The sequence below is a fragment of the Naegleria gruberi genome (assembly GCF_000004985.1).
Source record: "Naegleria gruberi genomic scaffold NAEGRscaffold_909, whole genome shotgun sequence".
Taxonomy (NCBI): domain Eukaryota; phylum Heterolobosea; class Eutetramitea; order Acrasida; family Naegleriidae; genus Naegleria; species Naegleria gruberi.
The window spans coordinates 194-1,567 of NW_003162794.1; the positions used below are offsets into that span (position 1 = coordinate 194).

General features: G+C 34.9%; 1 protein-coding gene across 1 annotated transcript; it reads right to left on the reverse strand.

Moving 5' to 3' along the window:
- Positions 1-413: 413 nt before the first annotated feature.
- Positions 414-1,232, reverse strand: NAEGRDRAFT_60102 (uncharacterized protein; the record flags this gene model as incomplete). Its single annotated transcript, XM_002668010.1, has 1 exon — positions 414-1,232. One exon carries the CDS (start codon positions 1,230-1,232, stop codon positions 432-434), a length of 801 nt encoding a protein of 266 aa, XP_002668056.1. The 3' UTR covers positions 414-431.
- Positions 1,233-1,374: the final 142 nt, after the last annotated feature.

Here is a 1,374-nt window from a genome sequence, read left to right on the forward strand (position 1 = left end):
ATGAGAAAGGTTCATGCAAGATACCACAGCTAATATAACACTATTCGAAATTGTAATTGGTGTCTGAGGCAAAAAGTCCATCACACACTATGATTTCTTGGTACAAAGTCACCGGAGAAATTTGTATATCCTACTATTCCTCATCACACCGGCAGTGGAAGATCTGTGGACAAAATCTAATTATTTCAAATTTTATTATTGAAATAGTTTGAATTCTTCATACCAGGCGAAAGCTCTTTCAAGTTGGCCAATAATTTAAAGAAGGGATTGTATGTGCGAGGTTACACATAATGTAAATTACAAAATACTTTTTTTCCGTAAGTATGTCATTAGCAACTGACATTCTTCTAAATTTAGTCAGAAAGTATTTCATTACTAAATGGCGATCTATTATTTGAATCTTTAACCTTATTGTTTACAATTTAAATACTTTAATGGTTTGGTTCTGCAGAGTTTGTGGATTGATCGCTGCTGGCATCATCACTGCACGACGATGATTCGTTATCTGATGAATTTGAATCATCTTGTTGCTTCTGTTCATCTGTTGTGGACACAGTTTTCTTTCTTCCTCTTGGAATTGATCCAGGTTTTCTAGGTCTACCTCTAGGTCTCTTTGGCAAACTTTGTATTCTCAATTGTTCAGTTTTAAACGATTCCAAAGTATGCATAGAAAAGTTACATGTTAATGTTGATTCTGGGGATGGTCTATGCTTTTCTAGTTTCGAGCTCTTCTTAACGCCACTACAAGGTATCATAAGGCTTGGAATTTCCTCTCGAGTTGAAGAATCCGATGAAGATGCCATGGATTTATGCATTGAAATAGCTTTAGAGGAAATTGGAGAAATTGATTGGTTAACAACATGATGGACTGTATTCAAATCAATTGTGTTGTTGGATGCATGTTGATTCATGGAAGAGGATGCTTCGTGATGAGATGTGAGAGCATTTAAATTATTCGAAAGGATTAAACTGGTGGAAGCATGTGTTGATGAGAATAACACATTACTGCTTGAACTACTTTCATGTTGCTGATGTTGATTATGTAAAGCATTCATCAAGAGTAGCGATACATTTTCATGAGAAAAATCATCTTCAATAGATGATTTGTGTCCAATAGAAATTGTTTGCTTTAGTGGGTTGACCACCACATGTGTTGACTCATTGTTGATGTTCAGCTGTACAGATGGTTGTTGATGATGTGAAGAATGTATTGGTAACTTTTCCAAAACCATGTATAATTGGAATATTTGCTCTGGAGAAAGCTGTTTCAGTAACTTTTCTTGAATGTACTGTAAACTGTCTTGTGTTGGAATTTGTTGTTGATGTATATTTGGTGAAGCAGATAATGAAGTGGAATAGGTATTATGGTTAAAG